At 48.2% G+C, this 19,561-nt stretch overlaps 1 protein-coding gene across 2 annotated transcripts in view; it reads left to right on the top strand.

Moving 5' to 3' along the window:
• DNPEP (aspartyl aminopeptidase) overlaps positions 1–11,389 on the top strand; it is a 430,726-nt gene extending 419,337 nt beyond the window's left edge. For both annotated transcript variants that reach the window (XM_069227160.1, XM_069227161.1), the window contains exon 15: positions 11,119–11,389. In XM_069227160.1, the coding sequence (XP_069083261.1) occupies positions 11,119–11,169 (51 nt within the window). In that variant the 3' untranslated portion in view covers positions 11,170–11,389. The remainder of the gene's footprint in view (positions 1–11,118) is intronic.
• The last annotated feature ends 8,172 nt before the right edge of the window (positions 11,390–19,561 follow it).

The following is a 19,561-nucleotide window of genomic DNA, read 5'->3' on the forward strand; positions in this document are numbered from 1 at the left end:
TTCCCCCTGTCTGATACTACTTCCTTTGGGAAGCCCACCCTGGAAAATATTCCCAGGAGGGCCTTTGCCACTGCAGGTGCTGTAGTGGTCCTTAAAGGAATAGCTTCAGGATATCTTGTGGCATGGTCCACTACCACCAAGATAAATCTATTGCCTGAAGCAGTAGGAGGGTCAAGGGGGCCAACTATGTCAACCCCTACCCTTTCAAAGGGGACCCCAACCACAGGCAGTGGAATAAGGGGTGCCTTTGGGGTGCCACCTGTCTTGCCACTGGCTTGACAGGTTTCACAGGACTTACAAAATTCCTTTGTGTCCTCAGACATCCTAGGCCAATGACACAATGGAACCAGTCTGTCCCAAGTTTTCATTTGACCCAGGTGCCCAGCTAGGGGAATGCCAGGGTTAGGAGGAACTTTCTGTACTCCTGAGTAATCACTAATCTCCTGGCAGCTCCAGGTTTAGGATCCCTATGCTCAGTGTACAAGAGGTTGTCCTCCCAGTAAACTCTGTGAGAGTCACTGACATCCCCATTAGCCTGTTTGACAGCTTGCTGTCTGAGACCCTCTAATGTGGGACAGGTTTGCTGTGCCACACTCAGCTCCTCTCTGGCAGGCCCCCTTCACCCAAAAGCTCAGCAGTGTCTGCTTCCAGCTCCTCTGGTGTAGGTTCTGCACAGGGAGGGAATTCTTCTTCCTCAGAAGTTGAATCCACTGTAGAGGGAGGGATAGTAGGAAGTGGTTTGCTTCTACTAGCCCTAGCTTTAGGGAGCACTTGGTCCATTGTTCCAGGATCCAAGCTTCCCTGTCCTTTTTGCTTTTTGGCCTGAGCCCTTGTCAAAGCAAAAATATGCCCTGGGATGCCCAGCATTGCTGCATGGGCCTCCAACTCCACATCTGACCAAGCTGATGTCTCCAAATCATTCCCTAATAGACAGTCTACAGGTAAATCTGAAGCTATCACAACTTTCTTTGGACCAGTAACCCCCCCCCAGTTGAGATTTACAACAGCCATGGGGTGGCTAAGTGTGTTGTTGTGAGCATCGGTTACTTGGTACTGGTGACCAAGTAGGTGTTGTTCAGGGTGGACCAGTTTCTCTATGAGCATAGTCACACTGGCACCAGTGTCCCTGTAGGCCTGAACCTCAACACCATTTATTAGGGGTAGCTGCTTGTACTTATCCATATTAAGGGGACAAGCAACTAAGGTGGCTAAATCAATAGCCCCCTCAGAGACTAACACAGCCTCTGTGGCCTCCCTAACAAGGCCAACCCCAACTAAGTTACCAATAGTGAGCCCAGCTACTCCCTTGGATTGGCTATTAGTAGGTTTGCTCCCACCACCACTGCTATTAGTAGGGACACTAGGTGTAGCAGTAGGGGTTGTAGTGGTAGGAGGCTTGGTGCCTTTCTTTGGACAACTGGGATCTGTTGTCCAATGGCCTTTTATTTTACATAAATAGCACCATGGTTTCTTTTCCTTGTTCTGATTAAAAGAGGATTTGGGCCCACCACCCCCACCAGAGTGTTTTTGTGGGCCTGATGAAGACTCATTTTTAGATTTGTCCCCACCCTTGTCAGAAGACTTACCATCCTTACAAGCCATCTTTGTCACCCCCTGTATGAACTTTTCTGTTCACCCTTGTTCTGACCCATTTGTCTGCCTTCTTTCCCAATTCTTGGGGAGAGGTCAGATCAGAGTCCACCAAGTACTGGTGCAACAAATCAGACACACAATTATTAAGAATATGCTCTCTCAGGATCACGTTATACAGGCTGTCATAATCAGTAACTTTACTGCCATGTAACCACCCCTCCAAGGCCTTCACTGAATGGTCAATAAAATCAACCCAGTCTTGTGAAGACTCCTTTTTGGTCTCTCTGAACTTTATCCTGTATTGTTCAGTGGTTAAGCCATAACCATCCAGGAGTGCATTCTTAAGAACTTGGAAATTATTAGCATCATTTTCTTTCACAGTAAGGAGCCTATCCCTACCTTTTCCACTAAATGATAGCCATAGGATAGCAGCCCACTGCCTTTGAGGGACATCCTGTACAACACAGGCCCTCTCAAGTGCAGCAAACCACTTGTTAATGTCATCCCCCTCCTTATAAGGGGGAACTATCTTGTGCAGATTCCTGGAATCATGCTCTTTTGCAGGATGACTATGGGGAATACTGCTGCTGCCACCATGGGTTTCTAAACCCAGTTTCTGTCTCTCCTTCTCTACTTCTTAAGTCTGTCTATCCAAATCCAGCTGTTGCTTCTTGAGCTTCAGTCTGGTTTGTTCCACTCTCAATCTATTGAGCTCCCTTTCTAACAATCTGTCATCAGGGTGGGTGGGAGGGACATGCCTTGAAACAGAAGTATGGTGAGAATGGACAGAAGGAGACCTGTCCCTTACAGAAGCCATCCTAACAGCTTGGCTAACAGAAACATCACTACCAGTATGGTGAGAATAGATGCTTTTGCTATGATGTGAGACAACACTATTTATGTGGTGTGGCTCATCATCATTACCAACTATGCTAGACTGTCTAGTAATGGGCAGGCTAGGAAGTTTCTTTCCTGAATCTTTTCCTGGGGGAGTCCCTGGATCAGATTGAGAACCATTAGCTACTTTTTCAACAGATGGGGCACTTCTGGCCTTATCCTGTTCTCTAAGCATGTTAATTAACAGTTCTAAGGAACGATTCTTCCCTACACTCAAACCTCTCTCTATGCAGAGACTCCTTGCTCCTTTCCAGCTAAGGTGATCATATGCAAGTTTGGACAGATCAACATTTTGGCCTGTGCCAGACATTTTTAGAGAGAGTTAAAGTGATAGTAAAAGATAAAAAGTTTGTCAGAGCTTTTAGAAAGACAGAGAAAAAAAACTTTTTAAACTTTTTAGAACTTTTTAGAAAGTTAGAAGTACTTTTCAGCACTTAGAAAAGAGTGAAAAGAGGAAATGCAAAACTTTTTGGCAATGTGTATATACACTGAACTTGTTTTGTATATTTTTCTCTTATGAAAAGTACAATGACAAGAGTGGTAAGTAGTCTCAAAGCACTTATCCCACCGCTGCACAACCAATGTAGGAGGCTGGACTGGCTTGTAGTGAGTACCAAGGGGTACTTGCACCTTGCACCAGGCCCAGTTATCCCTTATTAGTGTATAGGGTGTCTAGCAGCTTAGGCTGATAGATAATGGTAGCTTAGCAGAGCAGCTTAGGCTGAACTAGGAGACGTGTGAAGCTACTACAGTACCACTTAGTGTCATATGCACAATATCACAAGAAAACACAATACACAGTTATACTAAAAATAAAGGTACTTTATTTTTATGACAATATGCCAAAGTATCTTAGAGTGTACCCTCAGTGAGAGGATACCAAATATACACAAGATATATATACACAATAGCAAAAATATGCAGTATAGTCTTAGAAAACAGTGCAAACAATGTATAGCTACAATAGGATGCAATGGGGAAACATAGGGATAGGGGCAACACAAACCATATACTCCAAAAGTGGAATGCGAACCACGAATGGACCCCAAACCTATGTGACATTGTAGAGGGTCGCTGGGACTATTAGAAAATAGTGAGAGTTAGAAAAATAACCCTCCCCAAGACCCTGAAAAGTGAGTGCAAAGTGCACCAAAGTTCCCCTAAAGACAAAGAAGTCGTGTTAGAGGAATAATGCAGGAAAGACACAAACCAACAATGCAACAACTGTGGATTTCCAATCTAGGGTACCTGTGGAACAAGGGGACCAAGTCCAAAAGTCACAAGCAAGTCGGAGATGGGCAAATGCCCAGGAAATGCCAGCTGCGGGTGCAAAGAAGCTTCTACTGGACAGAAGAAGCTGAGGTTTCTGCAGGAACGAAAAGGGCTAGAGACTTCCCCTTTGGTGGACGGATCCCTCTCACCGTGGAGAGTCGTGCAGAAGTGTTTTCCCGCCGAAAGAACGCCAACAAGCCTTGCTAGCTGCAAATCGTGCGGTTAGCGTTTTTGGACGCTGCTGTGGCCCTGGAGGGACCAGGAGGTCGCAAATTGGACCAGGAGAGAGAGGGGACGTCGAGCAAGACAAGGAGCCCTCTCAGCAGCAGGTAGCACCCGGAGAAGTGCCAGAAACAGGCACTACGAGGATGCGTGAAACGGTGCTCACCCGAAGTCGCACAAAGGAGTCCCACGTCGCCGGAGACCAACTTAGAAAGTCGTGCAATGCAGGTTAGAGTGCCGTGGACCCAGGCTTGGCTGTGCACAAAGGATTTCCGCCGGAAGTGCACAGGGGCCGGAGTAGCTACAAAAGTCACGGTTCCCAGCAGTGCAGCCCAGCGAGGTGAGGCAAGGACTTACCTCCACCAAACTTGGACTGAAGAGTCACTGGACTGTGGGGGTCACTTGGACAGAGTCGCTGGATTCGAGGGACCTCGCTCGTCGTGCTGAGAGGAGACCCAAGGGACCGGTAATGCAGCTTTTTGGTGCCTGCGGTTGCAGGGGGAAGATTCCGTCGACCCACGGGAGATTTCTTCGGAGCTTCTGGTGCAGAGAGGAGGCAGACTACCCCCACAGCATGCACAAGCAGGAAAACAGTCGAGAAGGCGGCAGGATCAGCGTTACAGAGTTGCAGTAGTCGTCTTTGCTACTATGTTGCAGGTTTGCAGGCTTCCAGCGCGGTCAGCAGTCGATTCCTTATCAGAAGGTGAAGAGAGAGATGCAGAGGAACTCGGATGAGCTCTTGCATTCGTTATCTAAAGTTTCCCCAGAGACAGAGACCCTAAATAGCCAGAAAAGAGGGTTTGGCTACCTAGGAGAGAGGATAGGCTACTAACACCTGAAGGAGCCTATCAGAAGGAGTCTCTGACGTCACCTGGTGGCACTGGCCACTCAGAGCAGTCCAGTGTGCCAGCAGCACCTCTGTTTCCAAGATGGCAGAGGTCTGGAGCACACTGGAGGAGCTCTGGACACCTCCCAGGGGAGGTGCAGGTCAGGGGAGTGGTCACTCCCCTTTCCTTTGTCCAGTTTCGTGCCAGAGCAGGGCTAAGGGGTCCCCTGAACCGGTGTAGACTGGCTTATGCAGAATTGGGCACATCTGTGCCCAACAAAGCATTTCCAGAGGCTGGGGGAGGCTACTCCTCCCCTGCCTTCACACCATTTTCCAAAGGGAGAGGGTGTAACACCCTCTCTCAGAGGAAGTCCTTTGTTCTGCCATCCTGGGCCAGGCCTGGCTGGACCCCAGGAGGGCAGATGCCTGTCTGAGGGGTTGGCAGCAGCAGCAGCTGCAGTGAAACCCCAGGAAGGGCAGTTTGGCAGTACCAGGATCTGTGCTACAGACCACTGGGATCATGGGATTGTGCCAACTACAGGGAGTGCAGAATTATTAGGCAAATGAGTATTTTGACCACATCATCCTCTTTATGCATGTTGTCTTACTCCAAGCTGTATAGGCTCGAAAGCCTACTACCAATTAAGCATATTAGGTGATGTGCATCTCTGTAATGAGAAGGGGTGTGGTCTAATGACATCAACACCCTATATCAGGTGTGCATAATTATTAGGCAACTTCCTTTCCTTTGGCAAAATGGGTCAAAGAAGGACTTGACAGGCTCAGAAAAGTCAAAAATAGTGAGATATCTTGCAGAGGGATGCAGCACTCTTAAAATTGCAAAGCTTCTGAAGCGTGATCATCGAACAATCAAGCGTTTCATTCAAAATAGTCAACAGGGTCGCAAGAAGCGTGTGGAAAAACCAAGGCGCAAAATAACTGCCCATGAACTGAGAAAAGTCAAGCGTGCAGCTGCCACAATGCCACTTGCCACCAGTTTGGCCATATTTCAGAGCTGCAACATCACTGGAGTGCCCAAAAGCACAAGGTGTGCAATACTCAGAGACATGGCCAAGGTAAGAAAGGCTGAAAGACGACCACCACTGAACAAGACACACAAGCTGAAACGTCAAGACTGGGCCAAGAAATATCTCAAGACTGATTTTTCTAAGGTTTTATGGACTGATGAAATGAGTGAGTCTTGATGGGCCAGATGGATGGGCCCGTGGCTGGATTGGTAAAGGGCAGAGAGCTCCAGTCCGACTCAGACGCCAGCAAGGTGGAGGTGGAGTACTGGTTTGGGCTGGTATCATCAAAGATGAGCTTGTGGGGCCTTTTCGGGTTGAGGATGGAGTCAAGCTCAACTCCCAGTCCTACTGCCAGTTCCTGGAAGACACCTTCTTCAAGCAGTGGTACAGGAAGAAGTCTGCATCCTTCAAGAAAAACATGATTCTCATGCAGGACAATGCTCCATCACACGCGTCCAAGTACTCCACAGCGTGGCTGGCAAGAAAGGGTATAAAAGAAGGAAATCTAATGACATGGCCTCCTTGTTCACCTGATCTGAACCCCATTGAGAACCTGTGGTCCATCATCAAATGTGAGATTTACAAGGAGGGAAAACAGTACACCTCTCTGAACAGTGACTGGGAGGCTGTGGTTGCTGCTGCACGCAATGTTGATGGTGAACAGATCAAAACACTGACAGAATCCATGGATGGCAGGCTTTTGAGTGTCCTTGCAAAGAAAGGTGGCTATATTGGTCACTGATTTGTTTTTGTTTTGTTTTTGAATGTCAGAAATGTATATTTGTGAATGTTGAGATGTTATATTGGTTTCACTGGTAATAATAAATAATTGAAATGGGTATATATTTTTTTTTGTTAAGTTGCCTAATAATTATGCACAGTAATAGTCACCTGCACACACAGATATCCCCCTAACATAGCTAAAACTAAAAACAAACTAAAAACTACTTCCAAAAATATTCATCTTTGATATTAATGAGTTTTTTGGGTTCATTGAGAACATGGTTGTTGTTCAATAATAAAATGAATCCTCAAAAATACAACTTGCCTAATAATTCTGCACTCCCTGTATGCCAGGATGGCATAGAGGGGGCAATTCCATGATCATAGACATGTTACATGGCCATATTCGGAGTTACCATTGTGAAGCTACATATAGGTAGTGACCTATATGTAGTGCACGCGTGTAATGGTGTCCCCGCACTCACAAACTTCAGGGAATTGGCTCTGAACAATGTGGGGGCACCTTGGCTAGTGCCAGGGTGCCCTCACACTAAGTAACTTTGCACCTAACCTTTACCAGGTAAAGGTTAGACATATAGGTGACTTATAAGTTACTTAAGTGCAGTGTAAAATGGCTGTGAAATAACGTGGACGTTATTTCACTCAGGCTGCAGTGGCAGGCCTGTGTAAGAATTGTCAGAGCTCCCTATGGGTGGCAAAAGAAATGCTGCAGCCCATAGGGATCTCCTGGAACCCCAATACCCTGGGTACCTTAGTACCATATACCAGGGAATTATAAGGGTGTTCCAGTAAGCCAATGTAAATTGGTAAAAATGGTCACTAGCCTGTTAGTGACAATTTGGAAAGAAATGAGAGAGCATAACCACTGAGGTTCTGATTAGCAGAGCCTCAGTGAGACAGTTAGTCACTACACAGGTAACACATTCAGGCACACTTATGAGCACTGGGGCCCTGGGTTACCAGGGTCCCAGTGACACATACAACTAAAACAACATATATACAGTGAAAAATGGGGGTAACATGCCAGGCAAGATGGTACTTTCCTACAGATATGAAATCTGTGTCCATCAGCACACACCAGGTCTGTAGTGTGAAGCATTGAAGGACAGGTGGGTTTGTTTGCAGCTGGTGGTGTTTACTGTGGTTCCTGGCTGCAGAGTACATCGGTTCATATATGGTATCAGTTCAGAGTACAGCTGTTCATATACGTGGTATCAGTTCAGAGTACAGCGGTTCATAGTTGGTATCAGTTCAGAGTACAGCTGTTCATATATGTGGCATCAGTTCAGAGTACAGCTGTTCATATATGTGGCATCAGTTCAGAGTACAGCGGTTCATATATGTGGCATCAGTTCAGAGTACATCGGTTCATATATGTGGCATCAGTTCAGAGTACAGCGGTTCATATATGGTATCAGTTCAGAGTACAGCTGTTCATATACGTGGTATCAGTTCAGAGTACAGCGGTTCATATATGTGGTATCAGTTCAGAGTACAGCGTTTCATATATGTGACATCAGTTCAGAGTACAGCTGTTCATATATGTGGCATCAGTTCAGAGTACAGCGGTTCATGTATGTGGCATCAGTTCAGAGTACAGCTATTCATATATGTGGCATCAGTTCAGAGTACATCGGTTCATATATGTGGCATCAGTTCAGAGTACAGCTGTTCATATATGTGGCATCAGTTCAGAGTACAGCTGTTCATATATGTGGCATCAGTTCAGAGTACAGCGGTTCATATATGTGACATCAGTTCAGAGTACAGCGGTTCATGTATGTGGCATCAGTTCAGAGTACAGCGGTTCATGTATGTGGCATCAGTTCTGAGTACATCGGTTCATGTATATGGCATCAGTTCTGAGTACATCAGTTCATATATGTGGCATCAGTTCAGAGTACAGCGGTTCATATATGTGACATCAGTTCAGAGTACAGCGGTTCATATATGTGACATCAGTTCAGAGTACAGCGGTTCATATATGTGGCATCAGTTCAGAGTACAGCGGTTCATAAATGTGACATCAGTTCAGAGTACAGCGGTTCATATATGGCATCAGTTCAGAGTACAGCGGTTCACATATGTGGCATCAGTTCAGAGTACAGCGGTTCACATATGTGACATCAGTTCAGAGTACAGCGGTTCACATATGTGACATCAGTTCAGAGTACAGCGGTTCATATGTGGCATCAGTTCAGTGTACAGCGGTTCATATATGTGGCATCAGTTCAGAGTACAGCGGTTCATATATGTTACATCAGTTCAGAGTACAGCTGTTCATATATGGTATCAGTTCAGAGTACAGCAGTTCATATATGTGGCATCAGTTCAGAGTACAGCGGTTCATATGTGGTATCAGTTCAGAGTACAGCGGTTCATATATGTGACATCAGTTCAGAGTACAGCAGTTCATATGTGGTATCAGTTCAGAGTACAGCGGTTCATATGTGGTATCAGTTCAGAGTACAGCGGTTCATATGTGGCATCAGTTCATAGTACAGTGGTTCATATATGTGGCATCAGTTCAGAGTACAGCGGTTCATAAGTGGCATCAGTTCAGAGTACAGCGGTTCATAAGTGGCATCAGTTCAGAGTACAGCGGTTCATATGTGGTATCAGTTCAGAGTACATTGGTTCATATATGGTATCAGTTCAGAGTACAGCTGTTCATATATGTGGCATCAGTTCAGAGTACAGCTGTTCATATATGTGGCATCAGTTCAGAGTACAGCAGTTCATATATGTGGCATCAGTTCAGAGTACAGCGGTTCATATATGTGGCATCAGTTCAGAGTACATCGGTTCATATATGGTATCAGTTCAGAGTACAGCAGTTCATATATGTGGCATCAGTTCAGAGTACAGCTGTTCATATATGTGGCATCAGTTCAGAGTACAGCGGTTCATGTATGTGGCATCAGTTCAGAGTACAGCTGTTCATGTATGTGACATCAGTTCAGAGTACAGCGGTTCATGTATGTGACATCAGTTCTGAGTACATCGGTTCATGTATGTGGCATCAGTTCTGAGTACATTGGTTCATATATGTGGCATCAGTTCAGAGTACAGCGGTTCATATATGTGGCATCAGTTCAGAGTACAGCGGTTCATATATGTGGCATCAGTTCAGAGTACAGCGGTTCATATATGGCATCAGTTCAGAGTACAGCGGTTCACATATGTGGCATCAGTTCAGAGTACAGCGGTTCACATACGTGACATCAGTTCAGAGTACAGCGGTTCATATGTGACATCAGTTCAGAGTACAGCGGTTCATATATGTGGCATCAGTTCAGAGTACAGCGGTTCATATATGTGACATCAGTTCAGAGTACAGCTGTTCATATATGGTATCAGTTCAGAGTACAGCAGTTCATATGTGGTATCAGTTCAGAGTACAGCAGTTCATATGTGGTATCAGTTCAGAGTACAGCGGTTCATATATGGTATCAGTTCAGCGTACAGCGGTTCATATGTGGCATCAGTTCAGAGTACAGCGGTTCATATATGTGGCATCAGTTCAGAGTACAGCGGTTCATATGTGGCATCAGTTCAGAGTACAGCGGTTCATATGTGGCTTCAGTTCAGAGTACAGCGGTTCATATATGGTATCAGTTCAGCGTACAGCGGTTCATATGTGGCATCAGTTCAGAGTACAGCGGTTCATATATGTGGCATCAGTTCAGAGTACAGCGGTTCATATGTGGCATCAGTTCAGAGTACAGCGGTTCATATGTGGCTTCAGTTCAGAGTACAGCGGTTCATATGTGGTATCAGTTCAGAGTACATTGGTTCATATGTGGTATCAGTTCAGAGTACAGCTGTTCATATATGTGGCATCAGTTCAGAGTACAGCTGTTCATATATGTGGCATCAGTTCAGAGTACAGCGGTTCATATATGTGGCATCAGTTCAGAGTACAGCGGTTCATATGTGGCATCAGTTCAGATTACAGCGGTTCATATGTGGCATCAGTTCAGAGTACAGCGGTTCATATGTGGCATCAGTTCAGAGTACATAGGTGCAAACTCTAGTGTGTTTGAGGTAACAGACTGTAGTGTTGCTCAGTACGAATCTGCACAGGTCAGTTGTCCTTCCTCGTGGTTAGACAGGGGCCCTGTCGCCAGGGCGTGGGGGCAGGAGCCGTTCTAGGGTCATGTTTAAAAAGTATCACTTCTAATAAGGACCTCTCGGTGCAGGGCCTTAATGTGATGTGTTAACATCAACGGTGCCGCATGTTAAAGACACACACTCTTTAAAGTTTGAAGAGACTTTGTCATATGTTTGTTGTATAATTTACACGGAAAACGTTTTCAGGGCTCGGCTCGTGCGCGGACTCTAAGAGCCGAGCTAGAGCCTTGGCTGTGCTCCTCTCAGATCGCCCTGTTAACGTGCTGGGTCCCCCACATCTGCTTCTAAGATTCCTTTATGTTTGCAGGAGATCCAGCAGAAAGCGGTTCTTTTTAGGCGCTAAACTGGTGATGGCGCAGGCGGTGTTTACACCTTTAACTCTCTGTCTCTCTTTATCCCCAGGGCTTCTTTGAATATTTCCCAGGAGTCGACAGCAGCCTGGTGGTGGACTGAGGAGCCCCCTCTGCTCCCCCACCCCATGCAGGCGGCAGGGTGGTCGCAGTGCCTGGAGGCTACTCGGTGCAGGAACCAGGGGGTGGGCTGTTGGGGGTCTGTAACTCAAGCTGGGTCTCTCCGTGTAAATGAGGGGTGTCTGTCCTGCCTCCTTGCATGGGCGGTGGCATCAGTCAATGCATTCATTACCTTTCTGCAATAAAATCCAGTTTCTAGTTTGTGTCTGTTATTTCCTTGGTGTCAGAGAACACTGCATCTGTTGCTAGGTGGGGAGTGGGCCAGGCTGGTTTGGTTCCAGCCCCCAGGAGTGCTCTGAGTGACAGCGATGCTTTGAGTCATCTTAGGGGGTCTTGAGAAGACCTATTTATGGGACTTATTACTATTTATGTGATGTATGATGAATTATGTTCGAGGATGAATTTTTTTGTGGGTTGTTGGCCATAATTCTGTATTTTTTCTTTGTGATATATTTATAATGTATATCTTGTGCATAAAATAAAACTATATAAAAAGGGTGCCTTGGATAAGAGGGCAGTTCTGCAAGGAAGGGGGATGCTGACAGAGGATGCTGGGAATCAGTGTGTGGGAGGCTGTGGATGCTGAACAGCACAGCTGTCCACTCCAGGCCCCCCGCCTGGAGTGGACAGAGGATGCCCCGCCTGGAGTGGACAGAGGATGCCCCGCCTGGAGTGGACAGAGGATGCCCGGGGTCAGTATGTGGGCAACTGTGGATGCTGATGCTCGGGGTCAGTGTGTGGGAGGCTGTGGATGCTGATGCTCGGGGTCAGTGTGTGGGAGGCTGTGGACGCTGAACAGCACAGCTGTCCACTCCAGGCCCCCCACCCGGAGTGGACAGAGGATGCCCGGGGTCAGTATGTGGGCGACTGTGGATGCTGATGCTCGGGGTCAGTGTGTGGGAGGCTGTGGACGCTGAACAGCACAGCTGTCCACTCCAGGCCCCCCACCCGGAGTGGACAGAGGATGCACGGGGTCAGTATGTGGGCGACTGTGGATGCTGATGTTCGGGGTCAGTGTGTGGGAGGCTGTGGAGGCTGAACAGCACAGCTGTCCACTCCAGGCGCCCCACCTGGAGTGGACAGAGGATGCTCGGGGTCAGTGTGTGGGAGGCTGTGGATGCTGATGCTCGGGGTCAGTGTGTGGGAGGCTGTGGATGCTGATGCTCGGGGTCAGTGTGTGGGCGGCTGTGGATGCTCGGGGTCAGTATGTGGGCGGCTCTGGATGCTGATGCTCGGGGTCAGTATGTGGGCGGCTGTGGATGCTGATGCTCGGGGTCAGTGTGTGGGAGGCTGTGGATGCTGATGCTCGGGGTCAGTATGTGGGAGGCTGTGGATGCTGATGCTCGGGGTCAGTGTGTGGGAGGCTGTGGATGCTGATGCTCGGGGTCAGTGTGTGGGAGGCTGTGGATGCTGATGCTCGGGGTCAGTGTGTGGGAGGCTGTGGATGCTGAACAGCACAGCTGTCCACTCCAGGCCCCCCGCCTGGAGTGGACAGAGGATGCTCGGGGTCAGTATGTGGGAGGCTGTGGATGCTGATGCTCGGGGTCAGTATTTGGGCGGCTGTGGATGCTGATGCTCGGGGTCAGTGTGTGGGCGGCTGTGGATGCTGATGCTCGGGGTCAGTGTGTGGGAGGCTGTGGATGCTGATGCTCGGGGTCAGTATGTGGGCGGCTGTGGATGCTGATGCTCGGGGTCAGTGTGTGGGCGGCTGTGGATGCTCGGGGTCAGTATGTGGGTGGCTGTGGATGCTGATGCTCGTGGTCAGTATGTGGGCGGCTGTGGATGCTGATACTCGGGGTCAGTGTGTGGGAGGCTGTGGATGCTGATGCTCGGGGTCAGTGTGTGGGCGGCTGTGGATGCTGATGCTCGGGGTCAGTGTGTGGGAGGCTGTGGATGCTGAACAGCACAGCTGTCCACTCCAGGCCCCCCGCCTGGAGTGGACAGAGGATGCTCGGGGTCAGTATGTGGGCGGCTGTGGATGAGAAGCCGGTTTCAGGCTGTGGGAGTGAGGAGAGCTCTGCCAAGGAGGGAAGAAGGTGGGTCTGGGTGTAAGGACAGAGGAGCCTCTTGGGGGCGACATTAATTGACGGAGGTACACAGGGGTACTTCTGGTTTCGGCTTTACCTTGGGCTCCCCAGGGCCGTATTGTATAAAGTGGCACCGGGACACAACAAGCATTTGCATGTCCCTCGGTCACTTCGGTATCCTAGAAAGGGACTCAATTGCTTGCACGCCCCTTCTGTAATACGGATAGCGCTGCGCACATATAGCGCCAACGCTATCATTCAAAGGCGTTTCCTCATTTGCCGTATTACAGACGTGGGCGCAGAGGCAAGCATGCCTTTAGAAGGGGCATGAAAGTGCACCACAAGCAGGTGGCACACTTTCAGTGTGCTTGTTAAATACGGCCCTCGATAGGGATGAAAGGGGCTCTCTTGGACCCCCAGACACCCTCTTGCAGGCTGGTGCAATCACTCACTGTACCCGCCTGCCAGGGGCTCCCTAACCCCTCTGAATAGTGCAGGCGGCGTGCCACCCGCAGCAAGTAACAGGAAGTAGATTTAAACAGCTGCTCCGTATTTCTGTTGCAGCACTGCCCCGGGGAGCAGTGCGTTCAATAAAATAAGGAACTCAACTTATTTGAGCCGGGCGCTAGGAGAATGCGCTATATTCTGTTACACGGCCCCAGATGTGTGAAAGGTGAGCTCTGGAACCGCATTCTTGGCGCTTAGAACAGAACTCAAGGACCCTCTGTCTCCTGGGGGTCTGAGGGCATCGAGAATCAGGCAGGATGCTTTGGAGAGGCCTGGATTACTTGCAGGTTATCACAATTTCTGTGATTCTCTCTCGCTTTAAAAAATAGATATATATTCGCTTTGGCTCCTGCATGGAAAGTTGATCCACCAAGCAGGAGCAAGAAAAGGGGGTGGGTCTCGAAGGTGCAAATGCACATTTTAATTAGCAATGGAAAACGTGCTCTCTGATACAGAAAAAGAGGCCTCACGCAATGACACCGGATGTGGCAGAAATGGAGCTTATCTCAGAAAGCGGAGTAAACCCGTTCAGTACGTTTTGAGAAATTAGCATTTATAAAGGTGCTCAGGGTGGGCATGAGGGAGGTGACTGGGGTGAAAAGATATTTCGACCTTTGAAATAACGTCAGCTGTGGTTGGCTACAGGAGCTTTCACTCCTGCTGACCATTTTGGTACCATGGGTGCCAGAAAGATCCTATTAGCTCGCCGCAACATGATAGAAAATGTCCGTGGCTGTTACAGGAGTAGGTGACTTTTCCCAAATCCTGAAGAAAATTAAGAAAGGTTAAATAAGGGGGTAGGATGACCACACCCTGACCCTAGGCCCATCTGCGAGAGTCAAGTTAAAATAAAATGTATTTTTTTTGTGCTGGTGCAAAATCTGGAGTTTTACCTGCTGTCAAGCTGCCCATAAGCCACCCCCCATGTGGTACTGTGGGTATGTATATATATATATATATATATATATATATATAACACCGGTGAGAACATGTGGAGCAAAATCTGGGGTTTTACCTGCTGTGAAGCTGCCCATAAGCCTGTGGCACGGCAAGGAGTTCAGCTCAGTGTGTGGTGTAATAGGAAATCTTTATCCGAGGTGTTTACGTCTTGATGATGAAGAGTTATTACAATGTGCCTGTGAAGTACATAAAAACAAAGGGCCCGTGTAACCTAAATGTCCCAGACGCGCTGCCTTCTGTCCCCTGGGAACCATACAAGTGTCTCATGAGTTCCACTCACACAAGGAGCGCTTTTGGGCGCAGGTACCATGATGACGATGAAGAGAGCCATCACATGGAGATGTGCAGCGCCCCCATGGGGAGTTACAGAGTGTTGTGAGTGTGAAGGGTGCTGGCAGTTATTGTGTCCCAGGCAGTTGTTGTCATGCTGAGTCTGGCATGGGGGGGGTGCCCGAGACCCTGCATGTCTTGGACACGTGTCCCACCTTACCCTGTCCACCTGTCCAGCGCCCTTTTGCCTGCCTCGTGTGTATCGCCAAGTGTACTGGGGGGCTTGAGAGTCCAGTGGAGGTGCTCCACAGGGGGCGCAAACACTGTCCCCTGAAGAGTGGTGAAGGATAGACATACCCCCCTCATATCAGGCTATGGGCTCCATGGACATAGTTCCCAATATGTTCATTGCAGATGCTTTCAGAGGGGGCAGGGAGAAGCAGACCGGTAAGTCCAAGGTCACAGCTGTTGGTGGAATGGAAGAGGTGTTGTACTTCACCTTTCAGCCTCTCGTGATCCCTCCTTGTCTCACCCGTGGGGAGGTACTAAAGATCCTAGGGGGTCAAACTTGATTGAAAGTGAACTGTTATCCCCAAGTCCCAGCCTTAGCTGCCTCCAGTGTATATAAATTAGGGCTCTGGCGGAATCGTCTGCCATGCCTGCCCTGGTCATGTCGGGTCGCAGATATCATCACCTTGGTAGCCTTGGGCCTTGGTCACTGCAAGGCTCCGTATCTGGTCTCCCAAGTGCTCTGTGCTGTGGCTGTAAAGGGTCACGCAGACAGAGTCCAACCATACTCTGGCGGATGCAACATTCAAGCCGGCCAGTTGAGGCTTCGTTTGGCTTCCAGTTGTGGCTTGTCATTGTAATTGTAATTATATAGTGCTTACTACTCCTGACAAGGCATTGAAGTGCTTTTTGGTGAGTAGCACGCTACTCCAGAACCAAAAGGATTAGTGGTGGATTAGTTTAGGGAGATATGAGTTAATTTGAGGGGCGGACATGTGAGTCTGTTAGTGGGAAGAGTCTAGAAAGTGTTCATTAGGAGAGCATAGTAGTAAGATGAGGTTTGGGATGAGTAAAGGACACATGGAGGAGGAAGGAATCTGTAGAAAGGGATTAGGGAGATCATGGTAGTAAGATGAGGTTTGGGATGAGTAAAGCAGAGATGGAGGAGGAAGGAATCTGTAGAAAGGGATTAGGGAGATCATGGCAGTAACATGACGTTTGGGATGAGTAAAGGAGATCATGGTAGTAAGATGAAGTTTGGGATGAGTAAAGGAGAGATGGAGGAGGAAGGAATCTGTAGAAAGGGATTAGGGAGATCATGGTAGTAAGATGAAGTTTGGGATGAGTAAAGGAGACATGGAGGAGGAAGGAATCTGTAGAAAGGGATTAGGGAGATCATGGTAGTAAGATGAAGTTTGGGATGAGTAAAGGAGAGATGGAGGAGGAAGGAATCTGTAGAAAGGGATTAGGGCGATCATGGTAGTAAGATGAAGTTTGGGATGAGTAAAGGAGAGATGGAGGAGGAAGGAATCTGTAGAAAGGGATTAGGGAGATCATGGTAGTAAGATGAAGTTTGGGATGAGTAAAGGAGAGATGGAGGAAGGGAAGAGTCTATTGAAAGAAACTAGGGCGATCGTGTATCGCGCACTGAGTGCCATGCCTTTCTTTACATGAGATTCAGCAGTTTACTCCTAAATCGCCTCACACCCGGTTGTCCTACATCAGTTTTGTATACACCGTAGGTTGGCTGCTCCTTCTGCTCCATGTCTAACCCCTCTGGCGCACCCAGCTCTGTCTCAAGAGTGATCATGTGAGATCATGGCTCTCCATCTCTGGCGCACCCCCAGCTCTGGCTCAAGAGTGATCATGTGAGATCATGGCTCTCCATCTCTGGCACACACCCAGCTCTGTCTCAAGAGTGATCATGTGAGATCATGGCTCTCCATCTCTGGCACACACCCAGCTCTGTCTCGAGTGATCATGTGAGATCATGGCTCTCCATCTCTGGCACACACCTAGCTCTGGCTCAAGAGTGATCATGTGAGATCATGGCTCTCCATCTCTGGCACACACCCAGCTCTGTCTCAAGAGTGATCATGTGAGATCATGGCTCTCCATTGTGTCCTGTTAGTGCACAGCTTGGTCTCCTCTCTGGATCCCAGAAGCTCTCCTGGGGCAGCTGGTGCTCTACAAGAATCACACTGACTCTAACCTCAGGGTACTGTTCATGGAGAGTGCAACATGTTCAGGATTTGTTTATATTCAGGGTACAGGCATTTCTGCTAAAAATACAAGATGTATCTGTGATCCAGGATGAAATAAAGACTGGCGTCCGGATGCAGAATGACGAATCAGCGCTCACGAGTGACAAATTCACTTTGTGTTTGTGAATTAGCCAGACTTTGAACCCCTTGTGCATACTTATTAATATCATTATTTTAGATAGCACACAACTACTCCTTCTGGCATCGAGGCGCCAAGCCACTACCAATAAGGAATGAGTGAAGGCATAACAAGGGTTACCAAAGTGCAAATCTTCTCCCCCAGGGTTTGTCACAGGGGAGAACCATCATACTCTATTAATCTGGGAGATTCCTTGTAACACAGTAACTGTCTACAAGCTTTAACACGGTGCAATCATGACCCACCCTTAAAAGCCTTTGGACTTTACCCATGCATTTTACAATAAATCAGTCAGGCTTACTGCCTTTGTCACAACTTCTCACAATCAACAGATCAGGCCTGTGGCCTTTGTCAACAGCTTGTCACCTTAACCAACTGAGCCCTGTTACTGTGAGCATGAGATTTTCCAAAAGCCAAAAGTGCATTACAAGCGAGTTTTTTTCAGGGAAAGCACAGAACTTGTGCCCAATCAATATATATACACTTGGTTATAAACATTCCTCTATTGCCCAATGCCCCTCATTCAACAGAACTTCTAAAAGCTATTTTCTGTGTATCCTATAAGGTGTCGAGTCAGCTGTGTTGTCAAACCAGACCTAAGAAGTGATTGGCAGATTCTGTGAATTAATCTCATCCAATAGTGGTTCCTTCTGGAGAGAAACTCAAGCGACCCTAAACCGGTTTCTGCCCCGTTAAGTGTCCTCAGTGAAACGCAGCTTGAGTCCTCTGGCCCAGTGGAAACGGGACCCACGCCTGGGCACACCCAGCGCACTTAGGGCATTGCACTGAGGACAATAAAAGGGGGTTGGTAGAATGCTTGAATTAACCTCACTCACTGGTAGTTACACAGGTTGCATTCCAGTCCATTGTTTTTTTGTCCACCATGCCACTTCTTACTGCTTCAATGGGAAGCGTCTGCCCTGAACTGCCAGGCCACAAGCAAACCCATGACTCAAGCTGTTCCTCCCTGATGAGGTCTAAGTAGGCCAGAATTAGTCTGAATATTGCTCGTGTTACCATTTGGAGGGGACCTGGCCTGGTACTTCAGGCTGTACTCTTCCTATTGAGGTGGGTGCAAGATAATTTGCATATGACAGGTCTCCGGCACAGGGAGCACAGAATGAGTGATCATCAGTGGTTGAGATTAATTCAGACATTCAATCCATCACTTTGTTGTTCGTTGGGACAGAGTACCAAGTACACTGGAGATGCCTAAGCTCTGGGAGCCAAGGATGGAGGTGGCAGAGGCTAGAGGTGTTGAGTGATGAGAAGTGGCACCACAAAGCACTGCCAGTCAGTTGGAGCAGACTGGCTGGAGAAGGCCACAAGGAGGTAGGCATGCTGGTACCAGCTGGGAGGGTGGGCAAGGTCCTCTCTGAGAGCTGGGACCAGGAATCTCTTGGGCTGGGTTACTGTGCCCCTGACATAATACAGGACAGTAGAGGCAGGCTCTGGTCCAGGCACAGAGCACTTGTGGAGTGAAGGGGCCGGTGACTGGTTACCACTCTCAGCCATTGCTAACGACATGGAGGCTGGGGAGGTCCTAGAAGTCTGTAGCGGTGTGTGTGGGGTTATCCACACGCGAGCCACTACCAGGGTTGCCTATGACAGCGGCGCTCATGTGATTTGAAAAGAGGTCCACTGGTGGAAAAGCAGCAGCTACATCTGGAATTCCAGCATTAATGTAGCCACTTTTGCAGAGATGGGCGCTATTGTAGGCCCACATGCACTAGCTGGGAGAATCACATCTAGCATGGCAGTCAGTGGCACCATCATAGCAGAGCTGAGGGCGGAAGAGGGGTCAAAGTAGCTTTTCAGTCCTGAGAGCCCAAGGTAAGCTTTGGCGAGCCATCTCTCAAGCGTCAGTTCAGAAGGCAGGAAGGACTCAGTCGCAGTCAAAAAACAATCCAGGGCACTCCAAGGAGTTCTAGTGGGTTGTTTGACCTCAGCCAGTAGGGCAAAATGGGGAACCTTTGCTGTCTCTTTCACAGCTTCAGCTACAGAAGGGACAGAACATTGATCTCAGACATCCATTTGGATGGCAGGAATGGCAACCTCAGTGTCTGTGGTCAGGAGGGAGTGTAGAATGAGGTACTTCTGGAAAGCACTCTGCTTGGTGAGTAAACTGTCTCATGGCTCCTCTTCTGCGCAGTTTAGGGTGGGTATTTTGGGGCTGGGTGGATAGAGGAAGTTTTTATT

This window comes from Pleurodeles waltl, chromosome 3_2 (assembly GCF_031143425.1).
Source record: "Pleurodeles waltl isolate 20211129_DDA chromosome 3_2, aPleWal1.hap1.20221129, whole genome shotgun sequence".
In the NCBI taxonomy this organism is placed as follows: Eukaryota; Metazoa; Chordata; class Amphibia; order Caudata; family Salamandridae; genus Pleurodeles; species Pleurodeles waltl.